At 43.3% G+C, this 19,668-nt stretch overlaps 1 protein-coding gene across 4 annotated transcripts; it reads right to left on the bottom strand.

The window, feature by feature from the left end:
- Positions 1-878: 878 nt before the first annotated feature.
- Positions 879-19,547, bottom strand: cdc42 (cell division cycle 42). Of its 4 annotated transcripts, none has more exons than XM_061219371.1 (6): positions 19,433-19,519; positions 9,646-9,789; positions 9,338-9,410; positions 7,467-7,576; positions 6,794-6,991; positions 879-2,463 (listed from the first exon to the last, which is right to left on the bottom strand). In XM_061219371.1, exons 2-6 carry the CDS (start codon positions 9,748-9,750, stop codon positions 2,374-2,376), a joined length of 576 nt encoding a protein of 191 aa, XP_061075355.1. In that variant the 5' UTR covers positions 9,751-9,789; positions 19,433-19,519; the 3' UTR covers positions 879-2,373. The 4 variants fall into 4 exon arrangements, with proteins under 4 accessions (XP_061075355.1, XP_061075358.1, XP_061075357.1 ...); XM_061219374.1 differs by lacking the exon at positions 19,433-19,519 and adding an exon at positions 11,950-12,084; XM_061219373.1 differs by lacking the exon at positions 19,433-19,519 and adding an exon at positions 10,445-10,598.
- Between the last annotated feature and the right edge of the window lie 121 nt (positions 19,548-19,668).

The following is a 19,668-nucleotide window of genomic DNA, read 5'->3' as shown; positions in this document are numbered from 1 at the left end:
CAGTTTGGAATAATTAGGAGACCTCCCTGTACTGGATTTAAATGAATTGCTTAAAATGTTTACTTTAGTGTGAAACTTCACTTAGAAGTATAAATGAGTGCACTGAACAGCAACATTTCTCAAATAAAACCAGTCGTGTCAACAGTATTTCAACGAGGTCCTGACTGCAGGTGTTTGAGCATGTGAATGCAACCTTTGAGCATGTGAATTGTAGGGGCAGCATGTAGCCCCATGGCTAAGGTGGGGGGGTGTGTGATACTATTTATCTAATAATAATAAAGCTCACACGTCTTTGGAAAAAGACAGTAAACTTCCCAGTAATCTCAAGATTTTAATTTTCAACAGATGAGGTAAATTAAACTATAAATAACCCGTGTCAGCAGTCAGCCTTGTTACCACACACATACTGGACACTACATAAAAACCAACAAATAAATGAGCAGTTCTGCTTAATTCATGAAGTTCATGCAGCCCCATGCTAACGATGCTTCATCACTTCATACTTAACTTGCATTTCATATATGTCCTTAGATGGAAACAATCTGAGCAGACAGACAGCCTCCTCGAAGATTAGTAATGTTTTGATGCTGTTCATCTGTCACTTTTCGAGAAGTTTCTGGACACTTCTCAAGCACATCCCATAGAGGATTAGGCAGTGGGGTTACTCCTAAAATGATTAGTAACGCCACTAAATTCCAATCACATATTCGCACTGTTAACAACTCTAAACTGACAACAGTGAAATCGGACTGTACTGATCTCATCCTCCGCATTTCAAAAACAGATTTTGAATAGGCGTGGTCAGTTAGTTTACTTATGAAAAGGCAGCACTTGTGACCGTTAAGCTCACTTGGAAAAGAAAAGGGTGTTAAAAGTAATAAAGGCCAATAAGGTATAAGTTTAATATTTTTTGAAAAGAATGCGTATACAAAGAACAGACATCAGACAAAGCATTTGGTTCTGCACCAAAACAAAAACAAAAAATTCTGATGAACCAGGCTGGAATAAAATAAAAACTTTGCTCCAAATGTTATTTGCCAATTAAAAAAAAGGAACAGTTAATAGGCATTTTGCAAATTCACGTTGGGAGGGAAAAAAACAAAAAACAACGAAAACAAACAATTGGCATCAATCTTCTATTTCTTATCCGTCACGGGTGGTTCAAAGTTTGGATGTAATCCAGCCTGTAATTGGTGAAAGGTGTGAAAGTATCCTTTATAAAAACGGCTCAAAAAAAGGAAAAAGAACAAAAGTAGATTTTGGTAAAAATGCATAACACTGGAATCTAAAAACATTGATTTTTACCAGCTTACATTATTATTAATTTTGTTAACCTAAACACAGGAACCCAGAGGCTTTCCTACATGCATGATAACAAGCTGGTTTAAACGCCCCCTTGGTCCCTGGCATCCGAACACTCCCCCACTTGTTCTGCTAACACTGTTGAAGTTCCCTGCTCTTCCTTAATCAACTCCTCAGTCCCACTTCTGCAGCAAGTTAAAATGCTCCTCACAGACAAACCCTAACATTAATCAGGTTAATGTCTCAAACGTCCACAACCGAACACTAGGGTTGTGGTTTGGGGTGGGGTGGAGGTGGGGATTCTTATACGTATTCTAGGTTTAGCAGGATGGAGAGGTTTTGGAATGAGATGTGCTTGTCTGCAGACTAGAAGGCACAAGCTGCATTCAGTTCATTAGATCATTTGGTTTTGGTAAGAGATGACAGACATACCGACCATTAGAAACAAGCTAATCCCTCCAACTGAGAGCTCTGTCACTCAAAAGCCTGTTACTGGGGGCGTGGCCTGGGAGTCCAGCCAATCGAGGAGAGACGGGGGCATTGCAGAAACTCCATTAGTCATGATGGGCGCAGTCTCTTTCTGGGACGACCATTTTACATGGACTGGACACCCCCCACCTGACCCCACTCCTTTTAATAAACTACCTTACATCAGCATCTGTTGATCAGTTGGTGGGTGTTCTGGCTGTGGCACACAATCACAAGCAATTCCCCATAGCCAATCACATCACTAAGATACAGGGTCACTGCAGCCCCCTCCCCCTTTAAAAAAAACAAACAAAAAAAAACAATAAAAAAATCAAATAAAAAATAAACACCCATGAGTTTGGATTCTTATCCAGCTTGAATGAAAATAGGCCTACAACATTGCATTGATGGGATGATCGTCAAAGAGACTAGTTTTTTTCCATTGGCTGTGATGTACGCAGAGTCGATCCCTGGAGTAAAATCAAACTATGTTTAACACACATTGCTTTAGGGTACAAAGCTGATGATCAGCCTTAGCAGAGCAAGGGTGGTGGAGTTGGGGTGGGGGTTATTTGGGAGGGGGGGTGGGTGTAAGGGGCGTGCTCATAGCAGGACACATTTGCGCTTCTTCTTAGGTTCCGGGGGCTCGAGGGCTGCCAGAATGGCCTCGTCAAACACGTTCTTCAGCCCTTTCTGTGGAGAAAAAGGAAGAGGAAATACAAGAGGAGAGAGGAGGGTGGGAGTCAGCATGCGTCAAAATGGAGGGTTTTCATCATGAGTCCTTCACCCCCAGCCTCGACAGTGTGAGGGGAGGGGGGACTACTGAACTCCACGTCCTGCGGGCCGCAGTGCCCGTGCTACAACCGTTCGGTACATCACCTGATTTCACTAATTAGCTTATTATCTGAACCAAGCAGGCAAATAATTAGTGAAATCAGGTGGTGTAGCACACAGTAGGAGCAAATACCTGCAGACAGAGGCCCGCAGGTCCTGGAATTGAGTAGCGCTGCACTAAACAGATGGAAATAGGAGTCATGACCAAACTCAACAAAGAAACAAAATGGATGCTCAATTCAGTTCATGCCACAGAAGCTCCTTTAAGACTGTAAACCAGGGTTAATGTCCCAACCTATCACAATCATCGTTTAAAAAACCAGTCAGGATCTACGTCTCTACAGCCTGTCTGTAGTGTGTATATTATACTGTAACTAAATGGCCTGGACCAGCAGATCCAAAGCGCGGTGATAAAATGAACGCAGCACCCTTGTGGCCTTTGATGCCGTGACGGTCGGGTGGAAATGCATTCAGCTCGGGCCCACATGCGTCGCAAGGGGGAGTGGCAGACCCGAAGCCTGGGCCAATAACCACGAGCGCAAACGCACGCCAAACGAAACCCAACGGTGCTATGGCTGCTGGGAAATTAAAGACACCAACAAGACAGTGGAGGAGCACGGAGAGACACAGGATCAGACACAGGTCTGCTTCAACACGGGGGCAGGCGAGGAGGAGGAGGAGGAGGAGGAGGAGGAAGGGCGGCATAACCCAACAAGCACAACCTCGGTTTGGACTTTAAAATAAACACTCACATTTCCATACTTTTATTCATGTACACATACCAAAGTAACATCAAAGGACATAAACAATATAGACAGTACAGAATAATGACATTGCAGGATTATTAGGAGTCGAGGTATCAGCGCCGCCTCCAAATACGGCGGCTACCTATCATTGCTGGCATGGAGCAGTATCTTGAGAGCTCGGTCTGAAATTCACATTGCTGCCAGTTTCAGACTAGCTACCAAATATAAATACTACTAGTCTGTCCCACACATAACATGAAGAAGACAATGCAGCAATAGGTGGTCAAACTGCCAGCTCAGCTTCCAGATCCTTCATTCACCGATTGCCTTTGGTGACTTTGAATGGTCTGCATGCTGCGGTCATGTTTAGAATAAGACAATGCACACGCATCACTTATTCTGATAGAAAGATATAAACTGGACTGGTTGAGGCTCAGCTTAGTGGAAAACAGCACCGGAGCACAGCTGAAGTTTACATACAAGCATCGCATTGTCGACCCTGCGCTAGGAATTTTAATCCAATAATTTAATATAATATTCCACATTAAAAATCTGGTCGTCTGAAAAAGATGCAATTCTAGTCAGCGGGTTGCCCTGTATAATCGTGCAGAAGGCATTATTTATTGTAAATAAGTAATAAAATGCAGCTACGTTTCTGTGTGTGCTACCCCTGAGTAAATGAGGGACAGGAACAGGACAGCCATTTCAGTTTTCCTTTATTCAAGTCACACATCATTCCACAAGAGTATATACTGGGTTCTTAATTCTCAAACCTCATTTAGAATTTAATTTATCATTGAACTTTCTATGAAACATTGGAAGATGTACAAAATAAATCATCCACTAATGGAATGGAAAATATTGTCTTATGTAACGACGCATTATCCCACAGAAACTGAAGATATTTCTAAATTTTGAAAAAATAAAGAAAATAAATAGAGAAATATTTTTTTGAAAAGAAACTATAACCATGAGCTGCCGCCTCATATACACCCTCTATATCATTATATATCGAGCCGCCCAACTCTGTTCCTAGAGTTCCGTTTAAGTTCAGTCCAACTCTAATTTGGCACACCTGCTCAACGAGATCTCTACCTGTAGAATAAGGTGTTCTTTTCGGGCTGGAGTGAAAGCCCGCAGGACGGAAGATCTCCAGGAACAGGGTTGGGCAGCTCTGCTCTACAGCAGTGTGACTCAACTCCACATCCTGGGGGCCTCAGTGTCTGCAGGTATTTGCTGCGACCATGCCCTACACCGCCTGATTTCACTAATTTGCTTATTATCTGAACCAAGCAGGTAAAATAATTAGTGAAATCAGGTGCAGAGACTGTGGCCCGCAGGACGTGGAGTTGAGTAGCACTGCTCTACAGTATAGACAAGGAGAAGATGTAGAAAAGGCGCTTACTCCCACTAGACTCAACACAAGAACATGAGCAGCAGCCTTAAGGCCCAAAAAAACTGAACAGCCAAATAAGTCATCGCAGATTGACAGGAAGCAGGAGCTCATCGGAAGGGTTAGAGGCCATAGCCCAGGGGGGCACAACAAGGGCCGAGCCTTTTTCAGGATTTTCCGTCAACTTCTGGTCTTAAGTAATTCATTGGCTCAATCACATCTTATCTGACATGTGTATGAGTACCGGCTACAGCTGCAGACAGCAAGTGTACAGGCTTGAATCAGGGTAATTTGTAGAGCTGTCAGCAAATTAAAAACAAGGCCATTGGTTGGAACAAAAACCAGTATGCCCTCGAGGACCGGAGTTGTGCACCCCTGCCATAGCCGAACAAGCTTAAGATGGTGTTGGCGTGTTTATTGGGCAGAAAAGCATTTTTACATGTGGGGACAACAGAAGTGGCAAACCAACAAAAGAGGAGGAGCTGAAGGAATCTGAAAATATACAGCACTTCTGTTTTCTGTTACAGGGGGAAAAGCTAAAATATACAGCAGTTCTGTTTGAGGGGGGCAAGGGGTTTAGACTAAAATATACAGCACTTCCCTTGAGGGGGGGAGGGGGGCAAAGCTAGAATATACAGCACTTCCTCTGGGTGGGGGGGGGGGGGGGGGGGGCTAGAATGTACAGCACTTCTTGGGGGGGGGGGGGGGGGGGGTGTTGTGGCACAACTAGAATATACAGCACTTCCTCTTTCTCTGCGTTTCTGGAGGCTCAAGGGCAGCTAGGATAGCTTCATCAAACACATTCTTCAGACCTCTCTACAAACACACAGGGGAGAGGAGGGAAGAGAGAGAGAGAAAGCAAGCTTTAAAGCTCTAGTGCACATCTACAGAAGAAAACAGCCTACTGCAAAGAGAGAGAGAGAAAAGAGAGAGAGAGAGAGAGAGAGACCTAGGTGTCCTAACTAGAAGCTTCTCGGTGTACAAATTTGAGGGCTAATATAGACCAAGAACGAACAGTGATTTAAACAAAGGTACTGACCCTGCTCTTTATTACTGTACAGATCTAGACAGCTAATTCTCTAGATGAGCTGACACAAAACAATAACTTAAATAACTGGTTATAATCTGTTCGGGAAATTAAAATGTTAGTCAATTGCCGCTTCTTATTTCAAAACGAATGAAATCACACAGCTGAATGAAAATTACAATGACTTCTTACAAAATGATTGCTTGGTCAGCAGTTTCCCCACATAGACAAAACGTGGCCACAACCCTTCAAGAGCAGTACCGAGTCCATCCAGCAGAGGGCAACAGTGAAAGAGCCGTCACGATGAGTACCTTCAAGACCCCACAACTCAAGACTTTCAGCATCTGACCCTGTGTCTCAATCACACACACGTGCATCTCCACTTTCTTGCTTTCACTTTTCTTTTTTTCTTTTTAAACCCGACATCGGTTTTAATCCGCATTAACTTGTTAAAGAGGACACCCTCAAACTTACCTGACAGTTTCCCCTATAAATGTACAATACATGCAGGTTTCCAACCCAGGAGAGTCCAGGTTTAACGGCATTTTCTTTGCCTCTGCGGAGGGCACACACTACAGCTCACCCTTTACATTACTGCACTCTGTCCGCGTGTAAAAGTCAGCAAAGCCACTCCCTCGCAATGCACAGAAATGATGGCAATGGTCTAGCATGACAAAATGCTAAATGCTAAACTAAAACTATTTTAGTTTCACCTCCGCTGGTGCTCTGTTTCTACCTGTTACACCAGCTGCATGGCAGCATTGTGTGTGCTCTAATTAGCTAATTGGCTAGCTACTATGCCAAGTCAAATTTCCTCAGCAAACTAGCTCAATTTATATGTTTGGCTTTCTAGCCAACAATTTTACATTGTTTTTGGGTAGAAATGGACAAACATTTTTCCATATAAACTCCACGCAGAGAGGATCCGGTGGGCCAAGGAGTCGAACCCATAACCATGCTTAACCACTGCACCATGACGCCCATAGCATAACAGCGGCTCAGAGCTGCCAGGTGTGTTCTTACCTGTGTCAGGGCAGAGCACTCCACGTACTTCACCGCCTTCAGGTCACGGGCCAGCTTCTCGGCCGTCTCCGGGGTGATGGGCTTCTGCTTGTTCTTGGCGAGCTTCTCGATCGTCGAAGGGTCGTCTCTCAAGTCGATCTGTGTCCCAACCAGCAGGAAAGGGGTCTTTGGACAGTGGTGAGTGATTTCAGGTACCCACTGGGAGGGAAAGGAGAGAGAAGGAGTCAGAATTGGGGAGGAGGGGGGTCTTCAGAATGGGACATGAGGCGGCCCAGGACAACTGGATTCCACAACAAGCAGAATTAGGAATTTGCTACTTTTCCCCAAGTGTAGACGTGTATTTGCTGTATATGCAACTGCAATCTGAGGCAGACTATCGGTGGCAAGGTAGTACATGGTGAGTGTGATCATGCGATTTCCTTTTTCAATCACATGGAAGTTACAAGGTCTTGCTGCTGATTGGCTGTCTTCTCAGCAGCCAATAGATATGTGATTAAGCTTTTATTCCTGCATCAGGTTATGATGAAAGAAAAAGATTGCCTGTAGGCCACATGGTGGCGTTTTTATTACATTTTAAAAGATGCGATTCGATATATTGTGCGACCACACGGGCATCACAATCACAAGCAATAGTGGATGCAGCCACATGAGCCAATGACAGAAACAGACCCACCTTTTCTTTAACGTTTTCAAATGAAGAGGGGGAGACGACAGAGAAACAGACTAAGAAGACATCTGTCTGAGGGTAGCTCAGGGGTCGTAACCTGTCGTAATCTTCCTGACCTGGGGAGTGGAGAAAGAACGTCACCGTTCAGACCGATGCAGTCTTTTACACAGCAAACCAAGAGACCAGACAAGAAGGCATTCACAGAAACCGCTGTACTATCGTCCTGCCTGGACTGTGCCGAACGGTCCAGACCTGCCCATAAACAGCTGCCCGAGGAAAACGGGACTTCGGAGAACACACCCATTCCAGAATATTCCGCCTGACAACATGCCAGGCGAGCGCACCCCCTCAAATAACAACCACACGAGAACTCAAGACCCTGCACGAATGCCAGGAATGTAGCCGCCATCAATTCCACTTTCCGAATACAAAAATCTGTTTATAATGGGTGGCCACGTTCAGCCCTTGTTGAAAATCGCATTTCACTTAAAAAGGAAGCAGTCTTTGGGCAGACGGAGCTCGGTATCACTGGCAAGCAGATAAAATCGTTTTGCCGTAAGAACATTGCCAAGTTTACCCCAGTTTTCTGACCACACTTTTACACGTTATACTTCCTTGCACACAGAGTGAGAAGTAACACTAAACTAAACACTGCCTGAGCATGCTGTGCACTGTTTTGTGAAAAAGGTTTGTTTTTAGTTTCAACTTTAAAATGATCATAAATCCAAACATAATTTCTTCACTAAAATACAACATTATGAATGCAGTCAACAAATGTCAACATTTTGGGCCATTTGTATTCATGAAGGATGAATTTGTGAAATCTATCCTTTCAACACATCCTTGCTGTTGAGCTACTGAATTCGGAAATGTTGAGGTAACTAGGCAATGGTATATTAGTCAGCTAGTGTGAGCAAATTCGCGAGCCAATTTAGGCAACTGGCTAGCGAGGCAAGTAAATTACGAAATCACTGTCTCCACACAAAACAAAACGTGTTACGGTATTTAAAAGTAGGGCACATTGAAGATTAGAGAAAACATCTGAAATGTATTTAAACTGAACCGAGTCACTACCATTGCTGAGGGGGTGACAGTGTACAGTGACTGATTCTTAAATTCTCATCTGCTGCTTCTTTCACAGCGCAACACCTATCCCCATAATGGACTATGGGGTTAAATCACTCACTCATGAAAATACAATCGGCTGTTGAAATAAACATTCAAATAAAAAGGTGTCTGACTGTAACAAAACTACAAATATAAGTTAAGAAACATTCACAGCACACAGCCTTCCAAATTCAAGGCCTTGGGTACAAACTTTTTTTTAAATCATATGCGAACAAAGTGGGAAAGTTTGCAACCGAGAGGTTTAAACAGTAGCAGACATATCGCAGGGTGCTTTCCGCAGTCCTAAATTTAGAATTAGGAAACTTACCACTGCTATCAGTACCCAAATCCTCATTTGAATTTAGTGTGCAAGATGGACCAGACAATACAGCTGGGACATTTTACAGACTGCAATTATCAATGTGACCTTTCATTATTAGACGACAAAAAAACCCCGAAAAAAACACAGAAACTCCCCAAAAATGCCACTAACCCCTTGGGAATAGAAAAATGTAATTTGCCTTACGACACTCATCCATAATTTCAGAAGGATACATTCCAAAGAAATCAATGTACAATATTGTGTAAATTGCATCTGTAGTCAACGGTGCAGCTTTACAGATCCTATGTACTCTAGCCATGGCACACACAACTGCATGATTACATGTGGTGAAGGACAATGGATCGTAATGCCACAGATAGTGAGTGTCTTGCACTGAATTGGCCATTTTACTTTAAAACATCTCAGTGCAAAGCCCTGTGTACTGTACCTGCAGTATCAAATAATCCCAGGGTGTACGGCTCCCCTCCAATCATAACCGTTACTGCATAGTTATCGAAGACCTGCAGGGAAGAAGAAAATATATATATTTGTTATCTGCGATTACATGCAGGGGCAAGTAATGATTGCACAAGGGTTATCAAGGCTAATAAATAACAGCTCTGAATTTGTCATCTTAAATTGTGCTAAATTGCCAAATTTCCAGAGCCAACATACTTTACAATAAATATATATACATCAGTGGCATGCATCACTTTAGGGGTCTCTCTCACACACACACCTCAGGGGGACTCTTACCGTTGGTACGTATTCAGAGGGGAACTTGTTGGTTGTGTAGGAGATTAACAGACAGGTTTTACCCACAGCACCATCGCCCACGACAACACACTTTATGGTCTGCATAGCTGTGCTTTGTTAGGATCCACTATTCTCATTCAAGATCTGGAAAAGCAGGAGAGAAGAGCAGGTTAGCAATGCACCACTCCACCCACTGCACCTCACACCCAGACTTCTTCAGCTAAAACAATGTATGTGACAAACATCTGGGCTTCTCAATCGTGGTCCTGGGGAGCTATTCGTTGTTACTCAGCACTGAACTTCTCGATGAAAGCAGGTTACTCCATAGTGCACTTGCTGAACTGAACTGAACTGGTTGCTGATTTCAAAGTAAAAACAGAAAGAAGCAGACCATGCTTAGTCCACTCCAGGTGCTAGACTGAGAACCCGTGAAATGGGAGAAACCAAGAAAAATAAAAAAAACATCAATATTGCCTGCAAAAGCGCTGTACTGTTTGGGTAGAGAGGCCAGTAGTTAACGAAAGTAATAGCAGCACTTGGCCTTATAGAGCATATAATGGTGCTATTTACACTATTTTGCATGTGGTGATGTTCCAGGCTAATGACTAGCTAACCCGCTAGGCAGCCCTGCAAATTAAGCAATAAGATCTTTCCTTCATATAATATAAACACAGCTCTGCATAAAGAAAAATATAAACAGACAGCCTGGTGCTACAGTGTTAACAGTCACTGAAATTTGCCGTGCAACGGGTATAACAATAACATCACAAGGCCTTAACCAAGCACCAGAGTAACGCACCATATCCACAGAGCTGTGAACATTCCAAACATTCCCAAGCATCATCTCATGAATGATCCTGATCGGCACAGAAGGTAGTCTCGCAGACGCTAAATGAAGGCTGCTCTAAGCGGAACAGAACGGACGGCTTGCGTCAGTCAGACGGAAGAGCGGGCGGCGCTGCGCATTCCTCAGTGTAAAAGGAGAAGCGCCTCCACGCTGACCCTGCCCAATTCTCAGGAAATGAGCACATACCTTTCCCCTCCCTCCACCGCCGCATTAAACCCCATTACATCAATCCGCCAACGTCTCCCGCAGATTTCATCAAACGGGGATCGCGTCCGCGCGGCGTGGGCCTTTTATCGCCGCGGGCAGGGCTGACTTATTGATGGTGTTGGAGGGCAGAGCCAAAATGGAGTCTGAGAAGCCGGGTTTCCTGTAATTTATGAGCCTCTGAGTCGCTCTATATTGTGTTCCTGCTTAATGTGCGTAACTGCAGCCCCCGGGGGAGATCTGAAACGGCTAATTAATTACCCCTTAGCATTAGCGAAAGAGGATATGAAAACACACAGCAGACAGCGCGCCCTTGTGCAAGACGGCAACATCCGCAAATACAACAAGCAACAGAATAAATTAATGAATTAAACAACATTTTTTTAATATACTTCATCATATACTGGCATACAGACAAACTATTTTTGTACACAATTTGCATACAAAAATGGGACATCCCAGTGTTAAACCAGAAGGGACAGCCAGCACAAAGATACGCCCCTCATAAATCAACCCCAAACCGTGTTACTGCTCAGTGGACCTGCTGTATCCTCATTCATATAGTCCGTTCCACAGCAAATGGAGCTCAGAAGCAAGGTCAAGTGCCTATAGACAGAGAACCTGACTACCACTCCTCCTCCTCTCCCCCTCCAATAATGCTTTACTGCCCCAGCTCAATCAACCACACAGGGGCTTCACGTGACCCGGTACGGTCAGAAAAACCGCATGGTGATCTGGACCGGTACAAAACAAATGGGTCAGGCTCAAATGTTGCACATAGCGTTTGACATTCAGCGGTTCCTGGCACAAGTATCAGGCATAATTTCACAAGCAACAAGCATAGCATCTTATCTTTAACTAGAAGATCTTTTCTCAAAAAACAATGACTTGTGAAAACCGATCCTAAACGCTATGGTCTCCGGTGCACTAAAACACAGTCAGCAGCACAGTTACTGACCGACCGAGGTACACAAACAAAAGCCCCCAGCCACACAACGCAGTGAAGGCAAGCAGGAAGGGTCAAGTGCATCTTTCACTCTGCAGGGTGTATGCATATCAATAACGGCAGTCTGTCCTGCTATCGTCTCGGGAGACCACAGAAAGTGTTTAAAGCAGCTGCATAATGACCAACACACCCTCCCCCCGACCGCCCCCTCCCCGTTCAGCCGTTACTGGGTCACTGCGGCGCTCCGGCTAAAGGATAGCGTAGCTTAGCGTCACGGGCTCTGCTAGCCCAGGGCGGCGGAACTCACGCTGGAGCTGCAGGGTCGGGCTCTGGGAGAGAGGGAGCCTCGCCCCCCAGACTGGACCTGGTGGTGGGGTGCGGCGGCCCGAAGGAGGGGGTGCGCCGCCGTGAGGATGAGCAACCGAGCGAGAGAGCGAGCGAGCGGGAGAGAGAGCGAGCGAGAGAGCGAGCGAGCGGGAGAGAGAGAGCGAGCGGGAGAGAGAGCGAGCGAGAGAGAGAGAGAGAGAGAGAGAGCGAGCGGGTGAGAGAGCGAGAGAGAGCGAGTGAGAGAGAGAGAGCGAGAGAGAGAGAGCGAGCTGGTGAGAGAGAGAGAGCGAGAGAGAGAGAGAGAGAGAGCGAGCGGGGGAGAGAGAGAGAGAGAGAGCGAGCGGGGGAGAGAGAGAGAGAGAGAGAGAGCGAGCGAGAGAGAGAGAGCGTGCTAGCGGGGCTTCCCAGCACTTGCTGCTGTTACGAAGGCGTAGAGGACGACACTGACCATTTTCAAACGGGGGTAGCCGAAATCCCACGGAAACGCAAAGCACCACATTCTCCATTTTCTCATAACTGGATACACAGTTAAGCATCACATCCAACGTGTGATCGGCAAAGCCTGGAAGAGAGAGCTCACGAGAGCTTGGGAAAGTCGGTATGTGGGTGACAATCAGCTAAGGTGAAATATTCATAGACCATTAGGAAATGGCCCCTTTCATTGTGTTTTTTTTTTATTTCTTTTTATTTTTTTAAGACATTCAGGAACTGATGGTGATATGTTGAAATGTATTTACCCAAGAGACAATAAAGACAATTTTATGCAATAAAAATAACCTTTTGATAAAAATAATTTTAAAAAAACTACATGAGATCTATAGGTGTGGTTCTGGAATTTAAAATCTTGACGTCACATACTGGGGTACCAACCATGAAAGAGCTTGTATACCCTTCAGATGATTTCCTTACAATACCAATCACTTTGTCTTGAAGTATGTATCCACAGCCACTTATAAACAAATAAATATATAAATGAATGATATTGAAAATAGCCCTTGTGCACGTCAGTATGTCCGTCCACATTACGACAGACCTGACACGTTTTCTACCCAAAAAACAGAATCTGATAATGACTGAAATGAACCTAGCGAGAAATAAACCTTCTGCACAAATTTCACCATTTTCCCGGACTTTCCAGTCCGTCCCAAATATAATGGGCACAATTTATGCACGAATCTCCGCCAAAAGAGGATCATTCTTCCTGGAAATTGCCTTCCGCCCCAAGCACCTACTACGCCATCTGTTCTCGCTGAACAAGGCTGTAATGGTCGATCAACCGGTTTATTCAAGTGTGCATAAGTATACTTTATTTTTATTTTTTTTAAGTGGCTTAAAATAAGTCGGAATGCCGTGAGACTATGTAGATATTTTGAAATCTTTGTGCCACTTTATTACACCTTAGCTGATTGTCACCCGTGTACACTACTCGCTCATAAGCGAAACGTCAGCTTTCCTACCTCTAATGGAACAATTACGAGGCTGCTGAGGTAGCTCCTACTCACTACATACACAGCTTCTGGATATACATCATCTTCCTGTCTTAACGTACTGACCAGCCACATGAAGTGTGGAGTTATGCAGACACTCACAGAGTTGAACAGAGCGCATGAAACAATTACTTTTGCCTTCATAACTCATGTATAGTTTGTCGCCCAATTCAAAATCCCATTCAGGCAGTACTTTGAAGAGAGCTGGTGGATTTATTTGTAGGCCTTACGCTGCAATAGTTTCATGGTCCAAATTTCAACTGAGTATTTGCATCTAGTTTCATCTAAGTTTGAATATTTTGGAGTCCATTTTGAAGGAATATGATAGTGTGTGCCGCCCATGAATACGTATTTATACGTATACCATTGCAAGAGTTACATGTGGAGAGAGGGTCTGTAATCATTAAATAACAAATGTCCTGCTACCCGACTAGCAGGCAAGAGGCCATGACTGCGTATTCTCAATCACACTGGTGCGGAGCTCCAGCAGAATCACACTAATGACAGCAGTCAGGCGGATCAGCTAAACAATGGTTTTAACTAAGGCTCTTGTGGAATTAGAGAACGGCGTGACGGAATAACTCTGGAAATCCAAGACCTTTCCTTTGCAGACCCTTATTCTGAACTAGCTGCTAATAAATGCAGATGTTAAATCCACATCCCGTTTTCATCAAACACCACAGCTGCTGCTGCTGCCGACACAGCTAGGGGAGATGCTCCCCCCCGCATGGTAAACATTTATCATGGCAACCTAAAATAATTCAGAGAAACTCCTGCAAACAGAGTAGAACAGCCGTAGGCTGCCAGTGTCATGGCAGCTGAGCTACTGCTCAAGACCTCAGACGGCAGTTCTGTGAAGCGGTGGCATTTTTGACAGTTGCCACTTTCAAAATAAATTATTTTCAATCTCCGGATTGAGTCATAACCTTCACTTGAAGTGGTTAGAAAATATTGGTCATGTCCCAGAAGTGGGGAGGTTTTGCCACTCTGAACAGCAGGCTTATACAGGAGAGGTGAAAACCCCATTACACAGAGCTGCCCTTCGGTCAGACAGCTGTGGAGGAACACAGTGAGACAGTGTTGACAGTGCTGGAAGCCTCAGAGGAAACAGTAGGCTTGTATATCCCAAGCTTTCAAATCTCAGTATAATGAATTGCCACCATTAAATGTTTAATGTTTTGGTCTTTCTTTGCTGGCCACTGCATCCAACTTCTGCATTTGTTAGATCCTGTTATTAGCTAGACACAGAGTAGAGTTTAGAAATAGTATGCAAAATAGTGCTGGCAACATTGTACTGTGGTGGTACACTAAGATGAATTACCAGACAAGTACTGCACAGAAATTAGAAACAGTAGAAACAGATTTTCTTACACATTACTTGACGCATTGTTTTCACATTAGCAAGCCTTTACTGACAGGGTTCTACAGTGCTCCCATTTTAGGAACATTGGCTCCTGAAAACTGGTGTGTGCTAACTGGAAAAAAAAAATGTCACCTAACAAATCCAGCTATCTTGTTTTTGCACCTTCGTTACATGCAGAACAGATCCTGGGTTTCAAAACTGCTCACCCCCTTCCTGTTTCACATCCACCCACTGTGAGCGGCATTTCCCTACTCAGTCTGGGTATCACTGACACTCAACACCTTTAAATCAATATGCCCTGTGCAGCCAATGCTGTCGACGGCCACCGGGCTCATTCGCAAATGCAACCCATCCAAAGAAAGGCCAATCACAAACATGTTCAAGTGTACAGGTAACTATATGTTGCCATTTGCAGAATAAATAAAAATAAGGCCAACAAGACTTTGTCAAAACCTCAGATAAAGAATCATTACATCTAACGCCTCAACCCACAGTACTGCTGCTCAATGCAACATCTGATAAGGCAACGTCCTGATATAACAAGGGGTTTTTTAAAGTGAAACCCATACTTAAATAATCTATTGCATGTAAAATATAATTTTAGGCCTGTGGCAATTTAACCATTTCAATTTTACATCTGTATATACAGTCCGCACCAAAAGTATTGGAACAGCAAGGAAAATTCCTGTTATTCCTATACAATGAAGAGTTTGAGGTCAAAAGATGTATATGATGCCATATACGATTTTAAGCTATTATTTCCTGGTATTTTTATCTAGATTTGTTAAACAAATTAGAACATATCACCTTTTGTATCAGACCATCCAATTTCTAGGGGAGCAAAAGTATTGGAACATGTAACTGACAGGTGTTTCTTGTTGCCCAGATGTGTCCTGTTAGATTGATTGGTTAAACAATAAATTGTTCTGAAAGTCTACTCTTGGTTTTAGCCTTGGGTTTTGCCTATGGAAACTGTATTTGTGTTTGAAAAGATACACCAACATGAAGACCAGAGGCCTGTCTTTGGAGGAAAAGCAAGCAATTTTGAAGCTTAGGAAAAGAGGGGAAATCGATCAGAGCCACAAGCATTGAGGAAAGCTTGTACGACAACTGAAAATGAAAGAAATCGCTGGCGTACTGAGCAACAGACATCAAACAGGTCAACCAAGGAAAACAACAGCAGTTGATGACAGAAACATTGCGAGAGCTGAAGAAAAACCGCATCAAACTCCACAGGCAGTATCTCAATCAACCTTTCGAAGAAGACGTAGAGAGCAGCAACATAGAGGCTATACCACAAGATGCAAACCACTGATCAGTAGTAAGAATCGTAAGTCGAGATTACAATTTGTAAAGAAGTTCAGAGATATAGTACAAAGGCTCTGGAACAAAGTTTTATGGACTGATGAGACCAAGTCCGTCACCTCTCCCAAAATGATGGAAAGGCTAAAGCACGGAGAAAGGAGGGATCTGCTCATGATCCAAAACATACAAGTTAGTCTGTGCAGTGTACAGTGCAGGAAGTGTCATGGCTTGGACTTGCATGGCTGCTTTTGGAGTGGGTTCACTAATCTTTAGTCACGGTGTAACTCATGATGGTAGAATGAATTCAGAAGTCTAGAAAAACTTTCTGTCATGCAAGTTACTGAGAAATGCATCCGAACTAATTGGGAAATTCATCATGCAGCAAGACAATGGCCCAAAACACACTGCCAGCACAACAAAGGACTTCATTAGGGAGAAAAAGGGGAAGCTTTTGTACACTTTTGGCACAAAAAAAAAAAACCCCTGATAATATAATTTTTTGCCTAAGAACCGTTCACATCCCTGCTGTCGTAACCGCAGGCAAAGTCTGTGGATTAATTTCTGTGGAGTGAAGTATTGTTCGCTACGTGCACAGTACAGTATTATGACTTATGACCTCTGTACTATAAAACACAATGTGAGCGGCACGCAGTTACAAAACCACCATTTAACCACAACAGACTTTACACCGTGGAACGATAGACACGACCACAGCTTCGATTTTCCAGTCTAATAAAAAGCGCCCGGCCGCTCTAAAGAGCTTGACCTACTATTGCGCTGAGCGCAGACGTAACAGATGGAGCCTAAGTGAGAGCAGGAAACCAGCACAAAGGCAGACACCAAGGAGAGGAGGAGGAGGAGGAGGAGAAAACACAGGCTCGACCAGGCAGGCCCTGACGTACAGGCAGGTGAAAGAGAATCGGGATCCAATGCGGCGTTCATGCATGCCTTGCCCTAATTGCAGGGTCCTCTCGATGCTACCGGTGACAAAGTCCCACAGAAACATTGTTGCGCTCCACTCATGTGGAGATCAGTCAGCTTCAATCGCCGTCATTCCTCTAACTGGGGCCCCTGGCTTTGATGGGCTCTTTCTGCGAGGCTGAAGCCCACTTAACACGTCACATGCAAAACTGTGCACCACTCAGGACAATCAATTGTAGTTTTCAGTATGCTATACAGTATGGCCCTAACTCCAAAAAAAGGATCTCTGAAAATCAAGAACATAATTCTAGAAAAGTCAGTAGTAACTCCCATGTTGCTTTCTGTATCCCACACTTAGGCAGCAAAATTTTAGTATTTAAAGCCACACAATCCCATTGCAAAACTGGCATCGAGCTGACAGCCAAACACTAAGCTTGAAAACATATCAGCATGCTCTTCCTGTTTTGGGACAGTGATACACAGGACATTACTACCTCCCAATGACAGAGAGAAAGAGCCTTGTTTTCATGCGAAACAGCAACAACCAGTCCACAGTTGAGGGGCTGATTGCTACATGATTTATCTTTCTAAATACATATAATTATATTCCTAAATAAATGCATGTATTTCCTTGCTGTCTACCCAACAAGTACAAATCCACTGGTACTCTATGCAGTGTTGGAAAAGATGACGATATGAATTTCTCTAGAAGCGCATCTCCAGAAAAATGACCAACTGATTGAAAAATGAGAATGTTTACATGGACTCCTTCCAAGACATCCCAAAGGGATACATACCAATCTAAAACTAGTCTCTTAGGCTTGAATTCCATAACACAAGGAGTAAACCTGAAGCCAGGAATTATGTGCAAAAACAATATATATATATATATATATATATATATATATATATATATATATATATATATAAACTGAAATCATTACCATCATTTCTACATCATGACTTCTCTCACAACACTATGTTTTGACAACACAAGTAATGTGTCAGTTAATTAATATCAATTGGAGCCTCTGGCTAAGACTTAAATGGCCTTTCACGTTTACATCCTATTTCAACCAGCTGCTACAAACGTTTTATCGTGCCACTGGGGATTATGTCCACTGCACTGAACACAAATCCAGCTAATTTCGGCACATTATATTATTATGCAATCATAAGTATAACACTTCAAAAAATGTATATCGCGTCACATCCAAAAAACGTTACATTTCGCCGAGTTCGATGTTCCTAAAGATACATTTTTTTATAGAAACTAGTTGATGTGTTTAGATTAACAACTACCATGTAATTGCTTCTTCATAGCCAATTCAACATTGTTTTAATTGACCAGGTTTCTCATTTAAATAACTATCAAATAGGCAAACGTCCAACAAGGAAACTAACTTTAGTTGTCAATCTACTTTTCACGCATACAGGTTGCCAACAGAATGTTAACCCATAAACAGCGCATGACGCGGGCAAAAGTAGTCCAATCTAAATTACCTCGCCATCAGTTTATCAAACTAGCTAGCTTGTTATCTCCCTTTCCGGTGAGGTGTCTGCTTAACTAACTAGATAGCTGGCAAGTCAAATAACATAGAATTGAATGTTATTATAAATTAGTAATAGTATCCACTGACACCATTTATATTGCCAATATCGGATCTTGCAGCAAAAGCTAGCTAGCTACTGAGACAACAGTAGGCGCGCCAACACTATTCGGTCACTAGTTAGCTAGCTCGCTTAAATTCTAAGCAAGAACCCATTAATTCGCCATAGATTCAAGCTAGTAGCTACATTTAGGTCAACAATACGTTACAATCTATCGGCATTCTTGATGCCATCTTGGTTCATAATAACTACCAGAATAGTAGTTCGCTAGCTAGTAGTAGTAACAACAACCCAGATAGCAAGTTAACGTTAGCTAGCTACATGGCTAATATGGGGGTCATCAGGGGGTGTCAATTATTTGTCCATTATAATGCAAATCGTATTGAGATAATACCGTAACGGTAATATATGGGTTACAAATTATGATGAGATCGGTTGGTCATACAAACTACCCCGCGGTTATCAAATTGAATGCATAGCTATAGCAAGACAGCTATCGTTAGCGTGTTAGCAAGCCACATAGCTATGTGTTGTTAGCTAGTTTTTTCTGCTAGCTAGCTTCTGAGTTTTAAACGTGAAGGACCGTTCGATCGCTAGCTAACGACCTAGCCATCTTGCTAACTATCGTTTCGTATAAAACTGGGACAGGCGCGGGATATTCATGTACCATTAAAATTAGGAGGGAAAGCCACAACTGTATCCATTAACAGGTACATTAATAGTTTTATAAATACAAGTACAAACTGGCATTTCATAAATATGAACGGCTCTCTTACCGTATCCTCTCTGTTTGTGTCTTTACGCCGGGCGTTGGCAGGTCCGCGCTCGGGGTTCCACAGTCAAAACTACAGGGGCGCATTACGTAGTGGTACGGACAAATATCCGCTTAAAGTGGTACAGAATCTGTGCACAATAGATCATTAATAGTAGCTAAGCACACTGTCAAACCAAAGCATTTTGTCCACAAACCTGCAGTGCAAACTTGATTTTAAATATGGTATTAATATATATA

Source organism: Conger conger, chromosome 14, assembly GCF_963514075.1.
Source record: "Conger conger chromosome 14, fConCon1.1, whole genome shotgun sequence".
In the NCBI taxonomy this organism is placed as follows: domain Eukaryota; kingdom Metazoa; phylum Chordata; class Actinopteri; order Anguilliformes; family Congridae; genus Conger; species Conger conger.
Note: the sequence above shows the minus strand (reverse complement) of the source record. Positions and strands in the feature narration are given on the sequence as shown.

What these genes read in the sequence shown, in the direction of transcription:
- cdc42 (XM_061219372.1), bottom strand. Translation starts at nt 9,750, where the DNA reads ATGCAGACCATAAAGTGTGTTGTCGTGGGCGATGGTGCTGTGGGTAAA. An exon ending in CCTCTGAATACGTACCAACG is followed by an intron (nt 9,411 to 9,645) that starts GTAAGAGTCCCC and finishes TCTTCCCTGCAG; the next exon opens with GTCTTCGATAACTATGCAGT. An exon ending in TTGAAAACGTTAAAGAAAAG is followed by an intron (nt 6,992 to 7,466) that starts GTGGGTCTGTTT and finishes TTTCCCTCCCAG; the next exon opens with TGGGTACCTGAAATCACTCA.